Consider the following 26,163-nt stretch of genomic DNA (forward strand, 5'->3'; position numbering starts at 1 on the left):
TATCTTCTGTATATTAGACACATTAACGCATCACATTACATAACATCACTTCACATTACCTATTAACACACTCTGCAGTCTTTCCCCATCACATCTCATGCTGTTTAGCTTCAGCTGATGTGGGTTTTTTTTTTTTTTTTTTTCCTTTCTTTTCATTTCGCAGCCATTAAAATCTCTGGCTTTATGCTTTCGGCCACTGAATATCAGGTTATCCGCACTCCACTGATGATGTCTTTCGGTGATTGCCGTGAACGCGCCTCTCTCAGTTCTGAACATATTCAGAGTTGATTGAACTAATTCTGATCAGCTGTTCTGGAACCAAAAGCTCAGAATTTCTCAGCTCAGGCTCAGTCAACCCGGAGATCGGGATCAGGCTCAGAGTTTGTTGAGCCTGCTTCCTGAAATAGGGCCCTGAACCACATTGGATACAGTCAACATAGAGGCCAGATATCAAATACCATTACACCCCATGCCCCGACCTCTTCGCCCTTACGCCTATGTTTTGCGCTTTCACCCTTAGGGGTAGGGAGTAGAGAAAAAAGGACTTTGGCATTTGCTTTTGCTCAGAAGATAGAAAACCTACAACTACCAGAACGTTCTGCGCCGCATCAGACTAAGAAACGCTCCCACTAGTAGGTTATGTAATGCAAATTTGTCAGCATATCCCTGTAAGGAAATTTCAAGTATCCTCGAATACTGAGAAATTTCTACTCCTGTACCACTAAGAGCATCTTGTTGGGGAACATCACAGCCTGGTACAGAAACAGTACCGAGCAGGACTGCAAGACCCTGCAAAATGTGTTTTGTTTTAAGTGAACATAAGTAAATTATATAAATAAACTGATTGATTGATCTTTCTTACTTATATGTCTACTATACTATATACTATGTCATTATTTTCTAAGCCAACTCAATGAATGCTCTCAGTCAACAGGATTGTACAATGCAAGGAGATGCCACATCATGTTCATAGACTGTTGAACTTTGTTTTATTGTTGAAAGTTGTATTTGTCTGTGTTTTTAATATAACAACATAAACAACACCAACAAAACCATGAAATTAAATGAAAGTTATGTGTATGTGTATATTTACAAATTTGATGTGTTGGCTGTGGTTTGGATATTTAATATGATTTTTAGAATTCAATGGAGTTTAACTACATTCTGTTTTGTAAATGGAGAATTCAGTAAGTAGTCGCATTACCTGAACATGCTTTCTATTTTCACCACTTTAGACTCTGATATCATTTAACCAGTGATGTAACCAGCAAGTCCCTTAATACCTCCACCTTCTGTGTCCTTCTTCCTCTGCACCTTGTTTGTTAAGAGAATCTCAGCGTGGATCTCAGCACGATGTGAAACACATGCTGAGTTTCATGTGCACATGCAGTGTTGAGTACATAAGGGGCTTTTTGCAGTGCAGCAAGATTGATTGGGTGATCAATTCATGTGTGTGGAGTCTATCTTTGCTGACAGTCTGTGTGTGTGTGTGTGTGTGTGTGTGTGTGTTAATGAGCAAAGGGGCAGCATGAGAACAGAGCAGGCAATCATGAAAGAGATGAGGTGGGCGCTGTACTGATTGAGCCATGTCAGCAACACTCTGTGTGTGTGTGTGTGTGTGTGTGTGTGTGTGTGTGTGTGTGTGTGTGTGTGTGTGTGTGTTAAACAGTCATACATGGATTTCTGACATTTTCCATGCCGTCTTGTATGTATGATAAGTGAATGTTGTGTTGGAGTGGGTGGCTTCACTAATCATTGATTAACTCTTGCATTCATATAACCCTCTTCACGCTCACTGCCAAAATAACAATGACCCATCATGTAGTGTCCTATTTTATCCTCTCCTCCATCTCTCTCTTCTTCCCTTCTTCCTCCTCTCTCTTTTGTCTCTCTCAGCATCTAATTAATGTGGCATTAATGAGTTGCATCGTTTACCTCTACGAAGGCCACATTGATTAATTGCCAAGTAACCGATAGCAGCTTCACCCACACACTGCAAAATGCACCCACACTCAATTCTGAATCACCATGACACACACACACAAGTTGCTTTTCTTCACATTTACCTCCAAAGTTGCTGTCTCACATTGTGGGCGTGTGTGTGCTTCTCTGCAGATTGCGAGGAAGCGACACAAGGTGATCAATACGTTTAAGAGTCCGCTGGGACAGACAAGACCACCACCCCCGCTTAAACACATCGCACTGATGCCACTCTCCCAGATCCGAAGAGTGCTAGACCTGCAGGACACAGAAGGTAACACAGAGACAGCATGTGCATGCTGTCAGCTAATGAAGCCACTGCGTATCACTTCATCTGCATGTCATTTAGCAGTGTTTTATGTGTCCCTCTCCATTTGCACTGCATTTTAACAATCAAAAATGGTTAAACACACTGTTGGAGTGTCACTGTAATACAGCACAAAAGTGGAAACAATGACAAACCTACTCCAAGATCTCTGCTCCATTTAGGGCTGATTTTTTTAGTGTGCGTCAGCTCTGTCACTGTGGCCTTTGCTTTCTTGTGCGGTGGTGTGTCTGTGTTACGCCTCTAAACTATTAGTCAGCGGTGGGTTTTCTGTGATTAGTGTGCATAGTAAAGTCAAACAATTGGTAACATCTTTTTTTAATTTACCAAATGCCTCTTTTATTAACATCACACAGATGGCGCTCACATTTTTTTTTTTCAAGTCCCGATGCTCAGAGCAGAGGTTCCGCTATCAACTCTTGTTTATCACTGTACCATGGACGACATGGGAAAATGAATATTCAACAACATTTTGCAACATGGCTAAAACTGGTACAAAGCAATGGATATTGAGCTTGGTATTATATATAAGAAAGTTTTTCAAACTCAGCATGATGGTAATCAAGACAGTGGAATCCCACATGCAGAGTGAGAAACAGAAATCGCAGAAAAAACGCAATGTACAGGATATCTCAAGAATACCATGAGGGAATTTCTTCAAATTTGGCACTAACGTCTGTGTGGTCTCAATAGTGAACTGATTAGATTTTGGTGGTCAAAGGTCAAGGTCACTGCGATCTCGCCCATCTCGTTTTTGTGAATTTGATATCTCAAGAAGGCCTTTGGGAATTTTCCTCAGATTTTGCACAAACATCCAATTGAACTTAAAGGTGCACTAGTTAGATTTTGGTGGTTAAAGGTCAAGGTTACTGTGACCTTTCATCCGTCTCACTCTTGTGAACATGATATCCCGACATCACTTTAAGGGGATTTCTTTAAATTTGGCGCAAACAAATTCTAGTCCTGTTTATAAACTGCTTCAGGATCACACATTTTACGATACAGTATGAAAAGCTAAGTGAAGGATGTCCAATATTTCCTACATATGCAAGTGTTTCCTACACAATTTAATGTTTCTTTTACATTGTCTAGCCCTGTAGTTTCATGTGAGAACACATCGTTCAGAGACAAATTCTGTCATTACACAGGGAACAGTGATGATTAATGTTTATGGAGTTTGGATGGCGTACTGAAGTTGATTTGACTTGGATTTTTTTTCCTCCATTACTTCTGTCTGCTCTTATCTTTCCATCTGTTTCTCTTCCCTCTCTACCCGTACAAAACTTACCCTCCATCGTCCCCATCATTTTCTGTCTCCCTCCCTTCATCTCAATCTCCACACTTCCTCCTGTCTTTTTGTCACTGTTCATTATTTTCTCTCTCTCACTCCATCACTGTCTGTCCCTCTCTCGCTCTTCCACTTCCTCCCTTCAGAGTGTGTGAATGCATTTGCCTTGGTGGTTCGCCCTCCAACTGAACAGGAGAACTTGTTGTTCAGCTTCCAACTGGCTGGAGAGGAAACGGTTAAAAGCGCCTGGCTGAGAACACTTTGCCGCCATGTCGCCAACACCATCTGCAGGACTGATGCGGTGAGAAGTCGTGCACAGCGCACAGCACACGCACACACACGCACACACACAAAGAAAAGAAAGTAGGTAGTTTGGTAGTTTGACAGAACAACAGGCATGGAAAGAAGCTGTGATGATGTGAGCTCTGTCATCCTCAACAGTAGTTAAAACTGAAGGAGCCTTTTCCTCTCCAGAAACTTGGTCACATCAAACAATTGCTCCAGTCTTATATCCATCAACATCTCTAGTCCTGAGCAAAAAGCTGTACAACTGGCAATTTTGATGTAATGGTAATATTACCTTAAAGATCTACTTTCCATATCTGATACACTACTGAGCTATCACTACGAAAAACCATTGTGATGCCACATAAGTGTATGAGGGTCACCTCTCTAAAATGAATGCAATCTAATAGAACAGTCCTGCAGTAAGCCCTACCATCATGAAGGTTATTATGTTCAGTTTTTATTGAAACCATTTTAGAGAGTGGAGTGGAGCCAGCCGTAAACATTCGGGGCTCAGCCCAAAACTTGGGGGGGTCTGGGGGCATGCTACTATGGGGAAATGTTTTTCCCCCAGCTATATGCACTATTTTACATTTGAGATATAGAATACATAAAATCTGTACATCATGTGGGGGAAACATGATAGTTGCCAGGAAAACAAATCACCCTGTAGAGCCTACATCCCACTTCAGTTTTTCTCTATCGGTCTTCATCATTCAGAAACCGTGACACAATAGATGTTGAAACATCATGTTAAAAACAGGTAAACATTGTCTTTTAGTATTTTTAAGTTGCATAAGGTAGGTAATATAGGAATTGGTGTAAACAGCATTACTAATCTTGAACCTTTTTTTACTATACTATGCTGGAGTAGAGTTCACAGCATGAATGTTTAGCTGACAAATCTGCAACATTTAAAGCTATAGTAGGTAACTTTTTCAGCAAATCTGACAAAATGTGTTTTAATTGTCGCTATCCTGACAGCAGAACATGAGGCAGATAATCTGTGAAAAAAAATCCTGTTACTCTGTCTCCTCCTCATAGTGCTTATAATGGCATTTGCAAGAATTGAGACAACAACCAGTTACAGCGGAGGAGCCTCTATTGCAGCTGTCAGTTGTGTTAGTCACTGCTCCTAAACTGTGTTCAGATTGTCAAACTTAAGTAGTAACTGCATTTCTTGCCTTAAATGTTTTCAGAAACATATTGCACTGTACTGTTTAGCTGTAAAATGAAAAAGTTTTGTCTGGCCGGTGGGTGGCACTTGGTTTTGGCTCGAGTGTTTTCAATATGGTGGCTGGGTCGAAAACCTTCTCATTTTGAAGCTAAACAGTAAACTAAAATATGTTTCTGAAAACATCTGAGACAGAAAATACAGGCAATGAAGTTTTGATTCATATTTGATCAGCGCTGCCTAGTTTCACAGTTTGAACACAGTTTATAAGCAGTCTCACAATGGCCTGTGATAAGCCAAAGCTACATTTTCTAGTCCCTAAAAACAGAGGAGAGGTTCAGAAGTCTCATGTTCTCTTAGACCACTTGAATTATAATATCCTCAAAGGTTATTATGGGATTTTTGCATAATGATGCCAAAATTGAAGTGCCTTCCCCAGGTTTAAATCCATGCCATAATAATCCCCAACAATGACAAGTAAATGTGGTCAACAATACTCTGAATTGAATATTAGACCAGTGGAAGAAGAAGAAGAACATTTATTCATTTATATTATATTTTTTTAGGCATAGATGGCATATAGCATAGATTCTGGCCTTTTGATCAAACATTCGGAGCTGCAGCCCCAGAAGCTCCCCCACCCCTGGTCCGCCCCTGTTAGAGAGGTGTTGATGCAATCATATGATCATTTTTGAGGAATTAGTTCATGGTGCTAAAAATGTTGTTTCATCTGTTTAGCCTATCCTCATTGATATGGATATTGTAGACAAAATATTAGAAATACCTATCAAACCTGCAGTATCATACTGCCCAGCACCAAACTAGTGGCAGTGAGTCTAGTCTCTCCAAGTCAAGTTCAGCATGTTGAATCAGTGACAGCAAAGCCTGTCTGTGAATGAAATCACTCTGATTGGCAGTTCAGCTCAGCGCTCGAAAAGAGAGACTGGAGTGACAAAAGTAAACAAAGAACTAAAGTCAGACGAAGTGAGACCAAAACAAAACTTGTTACATAGGAAAAGATTATTTTTCTTAAGCCACTGGGCTCTTTAGCAGAAACTTTTCCTGACGGTTTGTGTTATTGCTCACTGGCACACGCTAAATATGCTCTGTTCATTCAACATCAGATTGGTTTGTTAATGTGCTAACTGGCTAACTAGCATCATTACAGTCTTCTGGTTTCCCTTTTTGAATTGCAGTTACAAACTGCCACCCTCTGCTGGTGCGTTATTTCTTCTCACGCAGGTGCAGAACATATGGGCTAGTTGGCTGTCGGGTGACAAGATGATGTCAGGCAAGGCATCGGGGAGCCTTTGTTGCTACTAGTTCTCTGAAGTCAGTTTTGTGTGTCTGGGCTTTATCTCTTAATGTCTTTCCAAATAACAATACTACAAGCACATATTCTACAGTTGATTTCTGTCTTTATGTCAGGGATTAGGGTGTGTGTGTGTGTGTGTGTGTGTGTGTGTGTGTGTGTGTGTGTGTGTGTGAGATGAGTTATCTATCTGGAAAAAGCCAAATTAGGCAAAAGCAAATACTGTTCCAATGAACACTGAAGACTGGTACCAGGATCAATTTTTAGGATAACAAGGTAAAAAAAAAAAAAAAGGTCCAGCTATTTCCTGCAGTGATTAACAAATGTTTGCAGGGGAGTTTTTGGTGCATTTGGTGCTCTAGTGAATATTTCCCACAGCAGGACAGTGACTTTGGGATTTTGTTTTTAAATTGTGAAATTAAACTAGTTTGTGTGTTGATGTTAATGAAGGAACATGTCACCCAGTGCATCAGTGTGGTGTTGATGTGTATTTAACTGTTTTTTTTACAACATCACGGCACACAGGCTACACAGACACAGCCAGTGCCTAGTTGGTTTTAGTCTTTTTGTGGGGTTTTTGTGATTAAGAGAAACATAAAATATAGCCAAATGTTAACCTTTAATGGTTTGGGGATATTATGAAAAAACAACTTGTTATGGGCTGATTAATCTTAACGATTATGGGTCCAGTGGAAGGTATGGAGTTGAGGCTGTCTGCTGTATAGAGCAGAGCAAGCAGCAGGGGGCGATGTTGGCCTCTGGTCTGCCTGCCACCTCACAGCTGCATTCCTAATGCTGTTTTCACTGGGTCAGCGCTACAATGTGAATACCAACGAGATAGAGCCCTGCTTGTTAACAAGCCCACTGCAGGGTGAGGGGGAGACAGAAATAAAGACTGTGTGTGTGTCTGTGTGTCCTAGCACTCACCTCCTCTTGCAACTATTTTGACAGCAAATCATAATGTATCTGCTGGTACTGATTGCATGAATTGCACACTTCGGGTGATGATTTATTATATTGAGTTTGAGGCTGTTTTGTTTTTTGTTGATTACTAGGAGGATCTGATTCAGTGTACAGACCCAGACTCACTGCAGGTCAGCACCAAGGATATGGACAGCACCCTGAGCAAAGCCTCCAGGGCCATCAAGAAGACCTCTAAAAAGGTAACGGCAAAAGAATCAGTTTCACATCATTATCCTTCTAGTCTACTCCAACTGCACCTTTTCCAAGATGGGCTCATGATCAGGGTTGCAAAGGGCAGGAACATTTCCAAAGGAAGTTGAGCTTGGGATATGGAATTTCAGTTTAAAACGGGTACCTTTAACAGTGAGATTATTTGGGGCATAAACACAACACTAGATCTTATTGCATGTTGCTCAGTGGCTAGAATAGGTGTTCCTGCTGCAGCGGTCACAGGCTTGATTCCCGCTTGTGGCCCTTGGCTGCATTTCAGCCCCCCTTTTCCACCAATGTGGTTGGTGGAAAAGGGGAAACATAGAGTTCTGCTCCATGTTGGAACAGCAACTAATTTTGAATCGTTGAAAGCATTTCCACTAAAAACAAATTGGTTCGAAGCCTGAAAAGCAAAAAAAATAGTTGGTTGTTGTTCTTAACGTGTAGTTCAAATAGTGACGACATGAGTAGGCTTTTTATATTCTATAGTTGGAAAGAGATTTGCGCCTAATAGTCTTCTTTGTCTCCTTATAATCATTAGTTGGTATTTTCTTTTTTTTTCTTCTTCTGTTTTTTTTTTTTTTTTTTTTTTTTTTTTGTTTTTTTGTTTTTAGTTTTGGATAAATACAGATCTCAGTTATAGAACAAAAGACACGTCCTACCTGGTGTAAACACGGGCTGGTTCATTAGAAAGTACCAAGGTTCCAAGAGGCCTGAACAGAGCCGGTTCAAGAACCAGAAGTTATTTGGTGGAAAACTGATATTTGTCAGCCAGAGCACTACATGTTCTCATGGGAGTTTTGATTTTATTTCTGGAGTGAATATATATTTACTTACGATATTTAATTTAACAAGCTGATATTAGCTTATTAGCCACGTACACACCTTGATAAGACCTTCTGCTAGTGTCTGCTAGCTAGCTATAACCATGCAGGATCAAACTTGATTGAGCATGCTACTTAATAAATTTTGATTCATCTTTTTCCATTCATTCTTTATTCTTTGTATACATTTCTTTTCTAGTTTAGTTGTTCACTGAAAAGATTTTAGCATTTTCTTTATCTCTGGCTTTATTTTGATATTGAAAGAAAGAGGGAGACAGAGGAGGAAGGACAGGGAAGAGATGGGATAACATGCAGCAAAGGCAACAGCAAATAATGAATTATGTCTGTGTGTTTCTATCTGCATATGACATGGTTAATACATTTTACTTTTTAAATCTCCCGGCAGTGGGTTGCACACGCAATACGTCGTCAAAACATCACACCTATTCCATCCAAGGTCCCATCCTGTTGGCTGTCCCTGTTCCACAGAGATTGATTTGGCGGCGTTGCTACCTCCACTGCCGGCTCAGAGGCGAGACAACTCTGTCCCCCTGTTTCGCAATTATACTGTTTATACAGAATGGCGAGGGAGGCAGAATAATGGTGCGAAATTCACAGCTTGAACAGGCAGTGTAAACAGGGCTTAAGTCCTAATAGAGAGGTGCGATGGAAACGAAGGGCTGCACGCAAGTTTCTGGTAGCATTTCCAATGTTTTTACCTCCAGGGCTGAATACAGTGACGCCAGTTAAAGCCATAGTTGGTAATGTTGGAGAGCTAGCAAGATTTGAAAGCGGCACCTCCTCTAAGCTCCACCCCCTCCTCCCCCTCCCGTCAGTGCTCCGTCCAAAGCCACGGCCCCACACAAGCTTGAACGCGCATCTTGCAGTCAGCAGGGCAGAGGAGAGCCAAGTAAAATAACAAATCCCCCCGAAGCAAACAAATAATTACCTGTCCAACAGAAAGACAGCAACCTCTGCATCACTTTTCAGGCCCTTCAGCTCCCTCAGTTGTCTCCACTGTTCAAAAGCTGCACCGATGTCGATGTCTGGTTTGTCCTCTCACTTTATCCAAAGCCTTTTTGGTCGCAGCCTTTTCTGCCTCCGACTTTCTTTTATCAGCCTGTTTAGCAGGGCGAGCCGTTACAAGTAACGCTGGAAGTGGTACTTCTGGCTGCATTTTCTCTGCACATTGTTCAGCAAACTCCTGATAACTCGGTATTTCTGCTGAGGAGTGTGCTGAATATTTCTGGCAATGGTGACACGTGATGAGTGCACGCAGGGAGGAGGAAGGGAGGGACGGATGGGGGCTCGGGCAGGATGAGACATGAAGCCATCTGATTGGTTCTTTCCATTCGCACCGAATGGCAGGGATTGGTCAGAGTTTTTACAGGCCTGCGGCTGCCACAGAGGTCGGATTTTTTTTCATTCCTTTCTCTGAACGCGTTATGTATTGACTGCTCTCAGAATGGAAGGACCATTTCACCCAGTATAAAAAGAAGTGTTTCTGAACAGGATTACCAACTATAACTTTAAGCAAGTTTTGAACCAGCGGCTGGTACAGTACAACCTCCTCTCCTGCTGTCCAGTGTGACTGACTCTCCAGTTGACAGAGCTGTCAGCAGCCACACAAAAGGGACATGTTGGCCTAAAGTGCCAACTCTAAGTCCACCCGAATGTCCTCATTCGGGTAAAGCCCCAGTTTCGACAGACAGGACTTTGCATTTTTACCTCATTATCTAGACTACAGTTTACAAACTATTTCATGCTGAATTACACAGAAACATGAAAGAAATCATGCACAAGACATCTAGTGCAGACGTTTCCCTTTGATGTCATTGTGCCGTAATAAAACAATGGACTGGGTCTGAAATCTGCCTCAGATTCTGTAGCTGCTCTTTCCAGCTCATCCAGAGAGGGCAGCTAAAGGATTTGACCTGAGAATAAGCACGATACTGGCTGAAAGAATCTTTGGAACAAGCAGACAAAGATATAGCATGTGACATTGTCAAACAGCATGTGGAAAAATGGTTTATCTGACTTTAAAGAAACATTTGAGGGAACAATTGAGAGCGGTGAAGGTTAAGAGATTAAGGAAAGGCTCTGGGGCAGACTGTCTCCCCAGTCATTCTACCAGTTTCTCTTTTTCTTGGTGTTAAAAAGCTATCTGCTTTTCCTGATTCAGAGTATGGTTACTTTAAAAATGGCTGCATATTCTGCTAGGTCAACAGCTGTAATCGCTTTAAGAAATAGGTTTGCATGTTTTCATTTTATGAGTGACAACTAAACAGACACATATAATCACAGCATATCATAGTACTACTGATGAAAAAATATTTGGCCTCGTAAAAAAATCATGACTTGTCAGATGCTGATCCTTCTCAGTAGCTGTCTCAGAGGCTAATAACTTTGTGAAATTGAAGATAGCAGGGAAACTCATAGCTTAACACCAGCCGTTTAAAACTAGTACAGAAACATGGCCCCTTTCAAATTACAGTGCTCCCCATTTTTCTGCCAGTCTCATCTTTAAGTTCTTTTCCACTTAAGGTCCACGTTTTGGTATGACAGTGAATGCATTCCTGATCTTTATAATACTACTGTGGTGAAACAACGCCTTAACAATTTTTCTTACTCAGATTAATCAAATAACAAAAATCACTGCAGCTTACAGATTTAATACTGAGCAATCAGGTTACCTGATGGAGTGAAGTGAATGGAAAAAAATTGCAACTTCATTTAATTAACAAATGAACAATATCAATTGTTTATAGAGCCTGACAGATGAATCAGCCAGGTTGAGGTGTTGGCAGATAATAGCTTATTGTGTATATTTGGGTATATACATGTGTGTTTGTCAGTTAATTACAAGAAATGTCAGTAGAGAAATGGCAAAAATATGTTGAGGTCATTTAGAAACAGTGTGACTATTACATAGTACTGTTAAGATGTATTTTATTTCAACTGTAAAATGTCCCATTAACTTATCTTCTTTGTCTCTTACTTACCAGATTTGAAATATAATAAACATTAATGTATGTAATGAGTTTATCGCATTTTTTGTAATAGTCCAGTAAGTGAGCTTGAGGGTGATTCAGTGGTAAAAATTCCTTCACTGTTGTTATCCACAGTGGTCTCCTCATCTCCAAAACAAACAGACCAGGTGATTAAAAGTGGTAAAAACACTGAATAAAGCAGTGTCACATTACAAGTGTTTGGGATGTTGGGGATGGGCAGCTTGTGCAGTGCCTGCTATGTGTGCTCATCTTTTTTCTAATCCAAACATTCAGGAGGTTTTTATCTGGAGCTGCATTATCCACAGATAATGTTTATTCCTCTCCAACAAACAGATTCAGTGAATAGAATTGCTAACAACACTGAATACGTATATTTATCATATATATTGTAATATATTATAATATATTTTCACAATACATGTCACGATACAATGTCATTGTGATTTTAAATATGTGATGATATGCTGAGTATTACAATAAAATATTATGTAATGTAAATTATGTCTCCAAAGGAAAACTTTGTCAGCATCTCTTTTATTTAATAGCAAAGTCTTCAGTCTTCAGTTCATCTCACTTCAGCCTTTTTGCTGCAGCAGCAGCAGCAGCAGCAGCAGCAAAATGTATCTGCTAGACAGAAAAAGCAATTGATTAAATTATTCTAGTAGGCTACCTAAAGTTTAATTTGTATTTGTAATATTGATAATTTTTTGAATAAGAAAAATTGATACTTGGCACTGTGTGGTGATATGATATTGCTGTATCTGTTTCCCCCCCCCACACCTTTAGTGTTTCTCCAAGGTTGTTTGGCCCGTCAGAGACGGCCGTGAGCCTTGCACCTGCTAATGTGTGCTCACCTTTTATCTCTGATAACCTAAGACCCCGACGTTCAGAAGGTTTTCACTGAGAACCGAAATACACCCTGTGATTTAAACCAAATTTTAGAAATACCAAATAAAGCAGTTTCACGTTAAAAAATCTGTTTTTCCATCGCTGCTCATCATGAAGGGGCCTCTAACTACAGTGACCGGTGCAAAAACACAAATGGGGTTTTGAATTCAGTTAGGTAAATGAAATCCGTCTAGATGTAATCTATCTAGAGCCAGTGTTTGGTTTGTCCATTCTGGGCTACAGTAGTAACATGGCGGTGCAACATGGTGATCTCCATAGATGAGGACTCGCTCCTTATGTAGACATAAATAGTTCATTCTAAGCTAACAAAAACATAACAGTTCTCATTTTCAGATTATCATATCTTATAGAAAATATGATTATTATATTATTTTCCATTTCTGCCAATATATGCCCCTAAATTCAACACACTGAATCTTTAAAAACTCCATCGTTATCCCCACTGGTTAGTGTTGAAGACAACTAACCAAGTTGAAGACAATGTCTTGGCATTACCAATTAAGTGCAAACCTAGCCGTAATATGATCCCTAAACTATATAGAAAGAAGACTTTTGCCATAGACATATTTTGATGTTTTATATCGTAATTATTATTATCATTAAATGGGCTCATTATCCTTTTAATAAATAGAATGTACAACTGTACTCTGTTAATGAATGTTTTAGTGTGTTGTTCTAACCATGTAATGCCTGGTAAAGATAGTACTGTAAGTGACGTGTAATGTCACTGTGTTCAGAACAAGTAAAAAACAAAGTTGTAAGATTGGCCTCAGCAGTAATAGATACTAAGTACAAAGAGACAAAAATGTTTCTATCTACAGATACTCATAATCAAGTGGCTGAAAATTCACTACAACACACAATATACAGTACCATGCTAAGATTGTCTGTGTGTCTGTGTCTGTGTCTGTGTCTGTGTTTGCTAGGTGACGAGAGCATTTTCTTTCACGAAGACTCCGAAGCGTGTGATCCAGAGGGCTTTCATGGCCAGCAGTACTCCAGAAGAGAAAAGCCAGAGGCTGAGTTGTGAAAACCGCGTTGGCAGCAGCTCCACACTGGCGGTAAGTTCTTCTGTTTATATACACATTGTGAAAACTGAGGGGAAAAAACAATATGCTCTCTAATATCTAAGTTACTTGTAATTGAAAGACCATTATCTGTGTTAATAATGAAGATAAGTTTCCTGAATTTCTTTTTTTTTTTTTCTTTTTTTTTCTCCCCAGTTTTTACAAAATGTGTCTACTTTGTCTATTTTATATAAACAGCATATCACAATTAATACTGGGTGGCGGTTGGATATCTCTCTGTCCATTTTTCTGTCCATGTGTTCCTCATTTCTTGTCTATTCTCTCCATTTCTTTCTCCTTTTGCTGAGAAAAAGGCCATTGATCTCTCCATCAATTCATGATTGAACAGCTTTCAGTCAGTGTCAGTCGTTTTGATGTAGCTTGATTAGAAAGCAGATAATGGCTTCTGCTCTTAAATGTGCTTGAACTTTTTCAGCTTTTCAGTTTTGTTGCACTGTAATTTTAGTGATTTCCATACTTATTTCCCCCCACATTTTGTGTTGTGGCTACTGTTTGAATGACTAATTTCATAATACTGTATTTTCATTAAACAAGTGGACGTGAAGTCGGGGAGGAGAGGAAAATGTTAAGAGGTTTGAGGAAAAATCAAATTCTTACATTATTCACACTACTTAGAATTTAAAATCATAAATCATTCATCTAACTTATAACCTTGTTCAGTGACATTATTCAATTCAGTTTTCTTCATAAAGCCCAGTATCACAAATCACAATTTGCCTCACAGGGCTTTACATCATACAACATCCCTCTGTTCTTCTGACCCTCACAACAGATAAGGAACCCCCCAGAAAATCCTCTAACTTGCAAAAAAAATTAGGAGAGATCCCTCTTCCAGGACGGACAGACATGCAATAGATGTCGTACAGAACAGATCAACATAATAAATTTGCAGTAATCCACATGACAAAATGATGCATAAAGACAGAGAGAGAAATTGAGACAGAGAGGGATGCAGGACAGGCAGTAATGACAATAGCTACAATAACATTAATATTAGTAATGATATTATAGTAATAACTAGAGCACTCGGAGAGCGCAGACCTCCGCCAAGCAGCTTGGATTTCCCGCCATTTTATTATTTTTACATTTTTACAATTAGAGAATGTAAAAATCACTTTAGGCCTACACAATAATAAATCAAAAAATGAAAATGTTTAAAAAAAAACACCATTCAGCCGCTGGTTGCTTACCCCTAAGCTAAAGGGTGCTTGGCCTAAAAAACAGTGATGACCCCTGTTAATGTAAACTCACCCAAATCTAATAGAGCAGGACATAGCTGCTTACATTAGCCCACAGTCTGATACAGTAGCATTCAGGACTGGCTCCACACAGTAGGGAAATGCTACACAGGCTAGTGGTCTTTTTATAACCTGTAACCCCAAAATAATGTCATATGAAATGCCCCTGGCTTTATTGGACAATAGCTGTCCAGGGGAAGTGTTCAGATACTTGATTTGATTGTTATTTTAACAGTGTAGACAGATGTGCATTGTGAATTAAAAAAAAAAAAAAACAGTATAGGGATGCATGATATTGGATTTTTTGCTGATGTATATTATGCCGATATATTACAACTTATTTGGCCATTAACCAATACTGATATGGATATATCCACTTTTTCCCCCACCTAATTTAGTCATCATTAAGTCTCTTCCATAGTGGAATTAACATCATATTATGCATGCGTACTCTTATCATGATGGCCCACCAGCAGATGGAGACATGAAATACAATTCTTTTCACGTATGTGATATTCATTCATTGTGCAAAATAAGAAAAAGCATGTTGGCCCATTCTTATAGTTACTTTTAAAGCTGATATTGGCCGATACTGGTGATGTACTGCTATTATCAGAATGTTGACCGATTTTGATAGTTCATTTTTAGGGCAATATCAGGCAATGTCAATGACGTGCCAATATTATTGTGCATCCCTGCTATAGTATTAGTCAGTTCAGGTATGCAATTTTAAATTTACCCCTGCAGATGTCTCTTTCCCACTCTACTTAAACCTAAATTCTAACATTTCTGTCTTACTTTGTGAGATATTCATTCTCTCTCTCCCTTCCTTATACACTCTTTCACATGAAGACAAGTGTTTCTATCTTTTGTGTTACCTTCTGAAAATATCCTCTCTCCCTTATTTTGTTTCAGCATGTCTATTCTCTGCCTGTCTCATCATGTTTTCTTTTTTTTTTTTTCATGATATATATATCCTTGCTCCATATGTGTTTCCCCTCTGTTATGTACTCCAGATGTCTCGTTCTGCCTCCACGTTCAGTTTGAGTGATACTGCCAAGAGCAGTGCTGTGGTACAGCGCTCTAACTCTCTGGACCATCCTCCTGTCAGAGCCAGGGTCCCTGTCTGTATACGCACCCCCTGCAGCCCATCCCATAGCCTCGGCCCTAACACTGGTGCTGAACTTAGCCAAAGCCTCTGCCCGGACTGCCCTAGCACTGGACAACCCAAGTCCATTCTTCATGCTCCGTCATTGTCCCAACCAGCACAAGCCAATTCAGGCCGTTCCAGTTCTATTCCAGCCGCCCAAAACTCCACTCAGCTAAACTCCAAAAACTCCCATCCAAAATCTAGCCAGCATGTGTCCAGACACCTACCCCCTGTAGGATTCCAGCCAAGGTTTCCGGCACCTCAGCTGGTTAATGTCAAAGACGGGACCTTTTCCAAGTCATGCAGGGATCCCCAAGTCCCCCTGGACCCACGAAAGGCTGCCCTGACCAGTCCTCGCAGGGAGACTCTGCTCTAAACCATCGCTAAGCTCAGTGCTGGAATCTGACGTGAGCAAACATTATTGTGGTTTAATTTTTAACTAGGGGTGCACTACTACCATTTTTAATGTCAAATTAATCTTCACTACCTGCTGTATACTCTATGTTGGCCTTTTAACATCCAAACGCCACAGGTGCATTTCTAGTCCCAAATCAACTCCTTAGAAGCTGAGCCCCCACGACAAAGATGGATCAAATTAATAAGGGTCTGCTATACAGCTGAACTCCAATGATAAGATGAGAGGGGGTTAGAAATATTTAAGTATTGTGGGTGTAATGCTTCTCCCCACATAAGATTGGCATAGGTGTACAGGGCAGAGATTTTAAGGGTTGATTTGGAATAGCTCTGTTCTTACGAATCACCCGGGTTACTAACGGTCGCTGGTGGCTGGGAATATTCACTAGGTGATTGCTATTAATAGTGGGCTGTACACAAAATGGTATAATGGAGCTGAGTTGATTTGGAGCTGGGGAGAGATTTGTCCAGGTGTCGGCCTGCTTTCCCTCAGGGGAAAAAGGCTCCTTTAAAGCTACAGTTTGTAACTTTATGAAAATAATTTTGTTTCAATTTTGCTAAAACTAACTTACTTATTGTGAAAGGAGTACATGAGATACTCAGGGAAAAAAATAATTTCCCTCCTTTTCCTACTGCTTCTAATGGCATTCACTAGAATTTACCACCGTGCACCAAAAGCAACCAATTAGAGTAGGGTTGAGTGATAAATAAAATAAACCCAGTGTATCGCTGCATGTGCCACATTGGATATATAAAATGACCATATCGCAAACATCGAGTATAAATGTTAACACCATTTTTTAAAGCCACCTGCATGAGACTCGCTTCAGCAATTCAGCTCACTTGCTTTCTCTCGTTGCTCTCTCCCTCTCAGACACACACACATAATGAAAGACTCAAAAATCTAATACATCACCCACACCCCTCTGCGCATCCAGATTACTTTCTCTTGAAGTGTAGTGTGTGAGCAGGGCTCCAGACCACGACTATTTAGTCACATTTTGTGACCATGGAGCACCACTGCAACTTGCAAATATAAGCTGTTAGTTTGTTTCAAGTTTACAATGAACAAATTATCGTGTTTAAAAGTGCCACGGTAATAGTTTAATTTAATGAGGTTAGTGATAAGGTGACCAGGGAAACCGTGTGTCTTTGGAAATGTAGAACACTAGACTGCAAATACTCAGTTGCATTTTGCAACCACGGAGCACTAGTGGAACTTGCAGATACTATTAAGATATAAACTGGAGAACTGTGAGTTTGTTTCCAGCTCACAGTAAATACACCCTTACTTTCAAAGGCACTGCTACAGCAGTTTAATTTTGTGCTAACAGCAAACATCAAACTGTTGACCGAAAGCTTCAAGTTCAAAGCAAATACATCAACACTTCCGGCCCAAGACTAGCTGGGTGCTTCCAAATAAAAGCACTAGTGGTTCCACTTTGACATTTTTTTTTAGTTATAACAATGCTTTAGTTAACCTTATTATAACAGTACTTTATCTAACTTTATTATAACTCTGCTATATTTAATTTTATTATAACAATAGTTATTTTATTGAAACTTATTGAAACTGTAGTTCATTTAATTATTTCGTATTTTAGTAGTCCACAGTACTTTAGAGGAGATTTCAAAATATCATGATACATATAATGTAATGCGAAATAACCTGAAAATATCACAATATTAGTTTTAAGCTTTGTCGCCCAGCCCTAAATCAGAGTTGAAGACTCTCTAATGCCACTTTGAGATTGTGACCCAGTTTGACATATTGGAGACGGTCAACCAATGTACTAAACGCGGCCAACCGGGCAGACCAGCATTCTCATTTTACAGCTAAACAGGACACTAAAATATGTTTCTGTATACATTTGAGGCAAGAAACAGGCAATACTGTAACAGAATCAGGGTTTTCCCTGCTTATCTAGTACAAAGGTGGGCCGCCTGAGTGATTTGGGCCGCCGCCTTGGTTAAATCATGTGTGTGTGCATGGGGGGCATTCAGATGTATGTTTTGCACACACAAACCCATTACTTTCAATGTAGACACGTGTCATGCGCGCTTAGAACCCAGAGCGACGCCGTAGCGGCGCGCAAGTGTGTCTCTCCTAGTGTTTCCCATGGAGCTCTGCCCAGTCTGAAAGGCGAAGGAAGCCCGTATGTGGAAAGACGTCGCCTCTAAGATGTAGAATGTGTATTATAGAAGAGAAACACACATTTCAGGACCACTGACTTGTATCATCAGAACAGACATGCCCTGTGATTTTCAGGCTTCTTTCATATTTAATAGAGGGGGAGGACAATACCTGACAGTAATATTCTCAGCTGTCAGAATGTGCCTGCTGTAAAGGGTAAATATAATCATAGAAGGCTGACAATCACAGGACATGTCTTTTTTGATTATACAAGTCAGCAGCTCAAGCATGTGGGGGTCTCCTTTCATATTTAATAGAGGGGGGGGGCATATCTAAAAGTACAGCTGTCAAGATGCCCCCCGCCACAGGCCTTTGCCACCTTGGTCTCGAAAAAACCCAAGGAAAACCCTGAGAATCCTGATTCAGATTTAATCGGTGCTGCCTAGTCTGACAGTCTGACCTGAGTTCACAGGCTGTGATTGACATGACTGACAGCTGTGTCACAGACTCCTCGGCTCTGACCAGTTGTTTTTGTTAACATGTGGTTGCATTAGAAATGCTACACCGCAATAGAGTAAGCAGAAGTATGTGGGGGGGTTTTTTTTCATTGATTATTATTCATATAGTGCTCTGTGACTGTAGTGACAGTGTCAGCAAATATTACACAAGTTATGTTTTATTAAAGTTACTAACTACAGCTTTAAAGGCATGCTGTCACAGTTTAGTTTTATTTTCCTGTCAGGTGTTTACTACATTACTGTTTAGTACAGGCAGATCCTTTATTATTATAAAGAGTAGTTTTGATTACTCAAATTAGCAGGTGTTACTAAGTTGAAGTATGCTTTTAGAGGTCTTTGTTTCAATCAAAGCAGCTTATTTAAAAAAGAACTTGCATCAGTGTGATTTTGAAGGTATGGGTGGGATTTTTTTTGAAGTGGGGTTGAATGGGGTACTTTTCTGTAGTTAGTGCATTACATACAGTAAATGTCAGTCGGCACGCCTCCAGTTTGGAGAAGCAGGCTAAGTACAACAATCTACTGCTGTGGATTGCCCAGCAACAAAATGTACAGTACAGGCCAAAAGTTTGGACACACCTTCTCATTCAATGCGTTTTCTTTATTTTCATGACTATTTACATTGTAGATTCTCACTGAAGGCATCAAAACTATGAATGAACACATGTGGAGTTATGTACTTAACAAAAAAAGGTGAAATAACTGAAAACATGTTTTATATTCTAGTTTCTTCAAAATAGCCACCCTTTGCTCTGATTACTGCTTTGCACACTCTTGGCATTCTCTCCATGAGCTTCAAGAGGTAGTCACCTGAAATGGTTTTCCAACAGTCTTGAAGGAGTTCCCAGAGGTGTTTAGCACTTGTCAGCCCCTTTGCCTTCACTCTGCGGTCCAGCTCACCCCAAACCATCTCCATTGGGTTCAGGTCCGGTGACTGTGGAGGCCAGGTCATCTGCCGCAGCACTCCATCACTCTCCTTCTTGGTCAAATAGCCCTTACACAGCCTGGAGGTGTGTTTGGGGTCATTGTCCTGTTGAAAAATAAATGATCATCCAACTAAACGCAAACCGGATGGGATGGCATGTCGCTGCAGGATGCTGTGGTAGCCATGCTGGTTCAGTGTGCCTTCAATTTTGAATAAATCCCCAACAGTGTCACCAGCAAAACACCCCCACACCATCACACCTCCTCCTCCATGCTTCACAGTGGGAACCAGGCATGTGGAATCCATCCGTTCACCTTTTCTGCGTCTCACAAAGACACGGTGGTTGGAACCAAAGATCTCAAATTTGGACTCATCCGACCAAAGCACAGATTTCCACTGGTCTAATGTCCATTCCTTGTGTTTCTTGGCCCAAACAAATCTCTTCTGCTTGTTGCCTCTCCTTAGCAGTGGTTTCCTAGCAGCTATTTGACCATGAAGGCCTGATTCGCGCAGTCTCCTCTTAACAGTTGTTCTAGAGATGGGTCTGCTGCTAGAACTCTGTGTGGCATTCATCTGCTCTCTGATCTGAGCTGCTGTTAACTTGCCATTTCTGAGGCTGGTGACTCGGATGAACTTATCCTCAGAAGCAGAGGTGACTCTTGGTCTTCCTTTCCTGGGTCGGTCCTCATGTGTGCCAGTTTCGTTGTAGCGCTTGATGGTTTTTGCGACTCCACTTGGGGACACATTTAAAGTTTTTGCAATTTTCCGGACTGACTGACCTTCATTTCTTAAAGTAATGACGGCCACTTGTTTTTCTTCAGTTAGCTGGTTGGTTCTTGCCATAATATGAATTTTAACAGTTGTCCAATAGGGCTGTCGGCTGTGTATTAACCTGACTTCTGCACAACACAACTGATGGTCCCAACCCCATTGATAAAGCAAGAAATTCCACTAATTAACCCTGATAAGGCACACCTGTGAAGTGGAAACCATTTCAGGTGACTACCTCTTGAAGCTCATCGAGAGAATGCCAAGAGTGTGCAAAGTAGTAATCAGAGCAAAGGGTGGCTATTTTGAAGAAACTAGAATATAAAACATGTTTTCAGTTATTTCACCTTTTTTTGTTAAGTACATAACTCCACGTGTTTATTCATAGTTTTGATGCCTTCAGTGAGAATCTACAATGTAAATAGTCATGAAAATAAAGAAAACACATTGAATGAGAAGGTGTGTCCAAACTTTTGGCCTGTACTGTAGTTTAGCCACCTAAAAAAGTCCAACCTAAAAAAAACTCTGCATCAGTTTAAGTGTACACTATATAAAGGGTATTTTCACCGCTTTACCTTTGTGTCAGACAGCCTGTTCTGACGGGAAAGCCTGTAAAGGCTTGAGTTCCACATCTATGCTCTCATCAAAGCCACCAGACTCCACTGAAGGTGTGTTGACACCGGACCTGTTTTTTGTTTTTGGTTTTTTTTTTTCACTAGCGACAAGTTTACATACAAAGTCAATGCAAATATGCGATTGAGCGTATATGCGCCTAGGAGAAAAATTGCTCGGGCTCCGACAGCGACAGCGACGGAGCGATTTTTCGCTCGTCACTTGAGATGAGAAATCTCATCTGGAGCAGTATTTCGCTGGGTCCTGTCGCTTGCAGCTCAATGCTGATTGGCTGCCGTAATCCCGGAGTCCCGGGGGGGTGCTTGACTGTCATGACATGTCAGCTTCATTAAAAGTATAGCTGCAAATTAAAAGCAACAATAGATGTAAAAACACACAGACACAATGCATCTGTGATCAGTTCCCTAATTTAATTTTAACAATTTTTTCAATCTTCTCCAATTTCTCGTTTTATTTTATGGAAGTGATCAATGTAAGTGCACTTGTCCTAGAGCCGCCACGCCGGTTTTTATAATGTAAATAACTCTGTTATATTATACATTTTTACATTATTATACATTTTGATACATACAGGTAGGCTATATACATATTGCAAAACTCTGTAAAAGTACACCAAAGCATACATTTTTATTTCTAAATATTTATTTGAAAATGAAACCATTATTACTGTCAATAAAAAAACCATTTTGTTAATAATAAAAAAACAAATGTAATCTCAACAGTGACCGTGCCAGCCAGCTGGACTGCGGCGCTTGGAGGGGCGCTGTAATCCTGGCAGTCCTAGTGTAAAGCACCACGGACACCACCAATGCATCTATCGCTGTGGCTCAGAGGCTCTGATGCCTGAGTCAGAGCATGTGAGCGGAGCTGGAGCTGCCTCAACCATAGGTTATTGATAGGAAAAACTGAAAAAACTGTCACTGTCAACTGCCTCCAAGAGCCGCAACGATCTACCAGACCATCATATGTAACTTCATTGTTTATGTTGCCCGTGGACTCAGAAGCACACAATGAATGCATTTTTGAGTAATTTCCGAGAAGTTATAAAATAAAAAATTTTAAAAAAGTATTACAGACTATAGAATAGGACCGACAACCTCTCCAGTGTCTCATGTCAATTAATTAACACTATTTGTCGGCTTTTTATAATGCCCTTTTTTTTTTCTTTTTTTTTTGCTTCTGCACTGTGTCTCCAGTTGAAAGTGGTGATTTGCGGGGCGCTGGTGGCTTAGTGGTAGAGCAGGCGCCCCATATACAAGGCTGTTGCTGCAGCGGCCGAGGTTCGACTCCAGCCTGTGGTCCTTTGCTGCATGTCGTTCCCTCTCTCTCTCTCTCCCCCCCCTTCACTCTTGTCTTATACATTAAAGGCTAAAAAGCCCCCCAAAAAATATCTTTAGAAAGTGGTGATTTGCTAAATACATTCTACAATAATAAATTAGTTTAACTTTTGGTTTATAATATCGTTGGCTATATTACGCATTTTAATGAAAAAAAACTTAAGAATAAAAGAAATAAACACCGAAATAATTAGTGGAAACTTTTTTTTTTTATATTGATATTCCTCCTCTCTGACAAACTAACATGTACGCACACACACAGCTGGCGCGGTCACTGTTGAGATTACATTTGTTTTTTATTAACAAAATGGTTTTTTATTGACCGTATGAATGGTTTCATTTTCAAATAAATATTTGGAAACGAAAATGTATGCTTTGGTGTATTTTTACAGAGTTTTGCAATATGTATACCTGTATGTCTCAATATGTAGGCTATAATTTTCAGCTGCTGCCGCGGTCGGAGGTATAAATGTTCAGATGTATTGTCTGTGTGTGTTTTTACATCTACTGTTGCTTTTAATTTGCAGCTGTACTTTCAATGAAGCTGACATGTCATGACAGTCACTGTTTATGGATATGTACCGTATACAGCCCTACTTAACCCTACAAAAAATATGAACTATCCCTTTAAGCTTTTACATGTGTGGACAAAACCTACTGAGGTTTGTTAGTGGATTTATCAGTTGCCAGAGTAACCCTGATTCTCAATAAAATGGGTGAAACTATGAAACAAATTCACACAAACAAGTAAATAAATGAACATCTATATTAAGTATCAAACATTTGCTTGAAAGGTAGACATAAAAACTTTGTTTTTTATTTAACTGAGCACAAACAAGAAGAAAAAAAATAAGCAGCCCATGGGCCTTAAAAAACACACCTTCACCTTTATGTTTCATGTAATATTGGCAGAAAATGAAGAAAGCAACACTGACCTGAGCAGAGCTGCACACAGATTTAAATTTACAGATAACAGGACATTAGATTTGAATTAGATGAGATGTATTTCTTATATCATTCATTGGTGAATTAAAATTGCTAAAAGGCATTATTTAATACCTAAATTAAAATTATCAGCAAGGGGAAAGCTGACCAGCAACATATAGAAAAGCTAGACCCCTGGCATGTTTGATATTTAAAATACACATTGTAAGAAAGAGCTGAAAATTTGCCTCTCTCTAAACTTTAAAGTGTTGTTTGATGATTAGTTATTACAGCCACAAAATGAGTAAACCATGAACAGACAGCAGACCTTGATGGCTGCAATATTTACTCCCCACTCCGTATTTTAAATAATGATAATAAATATAAATTAGATAAGGTGGTGTTGTAGCCTGATGTGTTTTAAATTGGATTTCAGTCTGTCATAATTGAACTTGGTTACATGATGCATGAGTGGCATGGCCGGGCATGTTGTTTCCTTTAGTGAACTGTTCCCATAAAGCGCACCTTTAATTATGAACACACACATGAATCATTGTAAGAAAAATGTGTTGAGTTCTCCTTGATGTGCTCAAGAGAGGAGAGCAGTATGCACCCTGACTGTGTTGCCAGTCAGCAGTGTGTGAAATAGGGCTGTTTGAATAAATTTCAGGCGTCAAATACAAATCAAAAAGTGAAAATGAAATTGATAATAATCAAATGCTAAAATTACTGTTTCTATGTGTGTGTTTTTAATGTTCTGTCTGACCAGCTTGCAAGATCAGATGCAGGTAGCTTCTGCTACTGGGCAACTCAGACAAAAGCCTGGAACTACAGAAGCACAATGTAAAGAGGAAACAAATAAATGATAAAATTAAATTAGTGCTGTCAAGACATTTAAAAATGGAGAGATTAATTAATTATGTAATTAACTGATCTAATTAATCTCTTTTTTAATCTCATCTCAAAATTGCTGAGAAAAGCCCTCAACTTGAGGTATTTTCATTTAAATTCATTACATTATTGTGGCAGATGATCAAAAGATTGATATACATTACAAAAGCGGCTTTATAAAGTCATATTTATTGTTTTCAACAATAACACACTTGAACACAGATGCAGTACACCTAGCCATTACATTCTATTGTTTTTGAGATTAGTCCCAATATAGAGTGCTGCAACCTTCAGTCTCGACCACCAGGGGGGTGCTTGACTGTCATGACATGTCAGCTTCATTAAAAGCGTAGCTGCAAATTAATGCAACAATAGGTGTAAAAACACACAGAAACAATACATCTGTGATCAGTTCCCTAATTTTATTTTAACAATTTTCAAAATTCTTTTCTTCTTTTCCAATTTCTCCTGACACCTGGTACATTTGTTACAGCTGTATCAGTTTATAGAACAGTTTTGAACAGTTAGAACAAGAGGCTGCACTGCAACGTGCAAATCACTCCTTCTCGTGGCTGCCTGCACTTTCCCTGTCCTCGTGGCTGCAACTTGCGCTGTCTTCTCTTTTTCAAACTATAACACCCATAATTCATGTAGGAACTGCTGCAGCCAGTGTGCAGCTGGTGGGAGCTGCATGACGACTCCATCACTATGATCAGTATTTAATGTTTTATCAGGCAATAACTACTCCAGACTCTGCTCTAATGCAGTTTTCGGGGCAGGATTCGGGACTCGGGACAACTGCTTGGATTTTGGGACTGTCCCAAATTTTTCAGGATGTCTGGTCACCCTACAAGGCACGGAGGTTGCCGGGGAGGCCAGATACTTGCATGCTAGGGCAGACAGCTTTTCATAGGCTCCTCAGTGAGCAGACCACCACTGCAGGGGACAGTCATCAATGCTGATGCTGGGCTCTGCTCTGTAGCGCTGCAGCTCTCCCACAACTCAAGCACAAAGAAGCCCAATCTACGCCTACAGACGGATTTTATAAAAGGCAACTCTGTGGCATACAGAAACAGTAAAGTTAGAGATTAAAAATGAGATTAACACGATCAAAAAACATAGCGCATTAAATTTGGCTGTAATTAATTATTCGCAATTAACGCGATCATTTTACATCCCTAAATTAAATTAAATAAAAGAACACCAATGACTACATTCACAAAATATTCCAGTTTTTTCTTATTCCAAAAAAGACAATGATCCTACTAAGCTATTTACATGGTTGGTAAAATCAAATATTCCACTCTGATTAATGTGTCGTTTATCACGTCAGCATATTAAAAAAAAAAAAAAAAACAAAAGGGTAACAGCTGGAGCTACTTTTCATTTTGCTTCTTTGCATCAAAATGGGATTTTTATCCAAGGTTCCTGTCTGTGGCAGACTTGTTGGTCTGTGATATTGTGATATTAAAAAGGTGTTGATAAGTCATGTTAAAAAGTAATGTTTAAAAGTAGGTGTTTCTCCTCCTACCCAGAAATGTGGGCATTTATTTCTACACCAGCCTTGCAATCTGTCGGCATGCTGGTTTGTGTAAAATGTATCCATGACACCGCACAGACCCGACCATAAACAGACAAGAGGCCATGCATTGCAAACTGCAGTTAAAACACACATGTTCCATATGCGCTGTATACATGTCCAAAGAATGGTATTACTGAATCTGCCCATTGGCTCACCTGGTAGAGCAGGTCCTATCAATTAAAGGCAAAAAAGCTCTAAAAATATCTTCTTTTAAAAAAGAATGTTATTAACAGGGTTCACACAGGGTGCTTGAAGTGCTTGAATTTTGAGGGGGGAAAAATAA

The 26,163-nt window shown here is 39.8% G+C and overlaps 1 protein-coding gene across 6 annotated transcripts in view; it reads left to right on the forward strand.

Moving 5' to 3' along the window:
- The window catches only part of ect2 (epithelial cell transforming 2), a 100,455-nt gene that overhangs the window by 65,932 nt on the left and 8,360 nt on the right, over positions 1-26,163 (forward strand). For 4 of the 6 annotated variants that reach the window (XM_049588014.1, XM_049588016.1, XM_049588018.1 and 1 more), the window contains 5 exons: positions 2,116-2,254; positions 3,740-3,894; positions 7,420-7,527; positions 13,208-13,342; positions 15,624-16,164. In XM_049588014.1, the coding sequence (XP_049443971.1) occupies positions 2,116-2,254; positions 3,740-3,894; positions 7,420-7,527; positions 13,208-13,342; positions 15,624-16,133 (1,047 nt within the window). In that variant the 3' untranslated portion in view covers positions 16,134-16,164. The remainder of the gene's footprint in view (positions 1-2,115; positions 2,255-3,739; positions 3,895-7,419; positions 7,528-13,207; positions 13,343-15,623; positions 16,165-26,163) is intronic. The other 2 variants (XM_049588019.1, XM_049588020.1) reach the window with 1 other exon arrangement.

Source organism: Epinephelus fuscoguttatus, linkage group LG10 (assembly GCF_011397635.1).
Source record: "Epinephelus fuscoguttatus linkage group LG10, E.fuscoguttatus.final_Chr_v1".
NCBI lineage: Eukaryota > Metazoa > Chordata > Actinopteri > Perciformes > Serranidae > Epinephelus > Epinephelus fuscoguttatus.